The 1491-nt window shown below is 27.2% G+C and overlaps 1 protein-coding gene across 1 annotated transcript; it reads right to left on the bottom strand.

Annotated features, from left to right (window-relative positions):
* Nucleotides 1-373: 373 nt before the first annotated feature.
* Nucleotides 374-1474, bottom strand: LOC103309291 (the record flags this gene model as incomplete). The annotated part of the gene is made up of 4 exons (XM_029492608.1): nucleotides 374-660; nucleotides 742-841; nucleotides 1097-1306; nucleotides 1368-1474. Coding segments are annotated over 4 exons (704 nt in total), but the record flags the coding sequence as incomplete, so codon positions are not given.
* Nucleotides 1475-1491: the final 17 nt, after the last annotated feature.

Genomic DNA, 1491 nt, shown 5'->3' with positions numbered 1-1491 from the left:
TTTTAATCACATTTTATCACATTGATAAATATTAAATATAGAAAAAAATATTTAAAATTAAAAAAAAACTGTAAATATAATAATACAAATTTGTTATGATTTCCTCGAATGACCATAATATCATCAAGTAAATGAGAAGATATTGATGATCTTAGATCGTTGCAAATGTACTTTAATCCAGAAAAGGTTCTTTCTACAGTCACCTATAAAATATACATATACAATGTAAATTATTGTTCAATAGGTGTCATAAATTTGATATTATTACTTGTGTACTTAGAACAGCCATTACAACTTGTGTTAACTGAAATTGTTCTGGTTTCTTATTCTTGTTTTCTGACCAATATGTTAATACAGAGCATTTATGATGAAGTCAATACACATTATCGTATTCTTCAATGATAACTCTAATTGAACGATTATCATTATTTCCAACCTCGGGGCACGGTGCACTGCCTTGAGAACTTAAAAACACTTCAAGTTCATCTAGTTCATTTATTTCACAGTTAGTACCATCATTGGTTGCCTCAACAACATCATTATTGACAATTTTTTCAGAAATATATTTCATTGCATTCCATGTTTTGTTTAAGTGATTTTTAGCAATCGACTTTTGTTCTATAGTAAGCATTCTTTGAAATCGAGGATCTAAATAAATTACTGGAAATAAAAGTAGTATATTTTAATTGTTTTAAATTACATATTACTTCTGATAGTATTTTCATTTTTGTTTTCACAAACCTGAAGAAAATATAGGTTCTTCAAACAATAATATACTTCTACGGTTCATAGCAATTATTATTGCTCGAGATAATAAGCTATCTACTTTTTGTAATTTTTGCTAATATATTCCACCAAATTTCAAAGAAATCCCCAATGGTTATATTACTTTTTTGTAAAAAACAAGGCCTATTTTTGCAGGTTCTAGTGCAGCCACCTGTAGCATAATAAAATTGACTATGTTTTGGTAATTACATTTTACAAAATGAAAAAGTATATTAAAATAATAAGTACTTAAAATCAGTATTGGATGTACCATACTCCATAATATACACATTACATGTTAAATAATAATAGACAATGTTAATTTTATTACCATTTTTTCAATATTATCCCAATCAGGCAAAGATAGTTTTAAATCATTCATGGTTTCTTGAAATTTTAAACAGAAATCTTTGAGTTCAAGAAGTCGATATAACATGTCATATACAGATGACCATCTAGTTTCCACATCACGAATGGCTTGTTTTTTATTTTCTTGTTTAAGTAATCCTGCATAAATTGGCGTTCGTAATTTCTTAACAACCTAAAATTAATTAATTAATATAGGTAATTCAATCTGAAGTTAAATATTTTAAACTAATTACCATTCTTGCTCGTGCAAAAACACCACGGATACTTTGAATTTTCAGTCCCTCTTCAATAGCCAAGTTTAAAGTATGTGCTACACATCTTACTTTTGAAGTAATTGCTTCTGGATAAATAGCATCA

Source organism: Acyrthosiphon pisum, unplaced genomic scaffold, assembly GCF_005508785.2.
Source record: "Acyrthosiphon pisum isolate AL4f unplaced genomic scaffold, pea_aphid_22Mar2018_4r6ur Scaffold_21886;HRSCAF=25201, whole genome shotgun sequence".
NCBI lineage: Eukaryota > Metazoa > Arthropoda > Insecta > Hemiptera > Aphididae > Acyrthosiphon > Acyrthosiphon pisum.
Note: the sequence above shows the minus strand (reverse complement) of the source record. Positions and strands in the feature narration are given on the sequence as shown.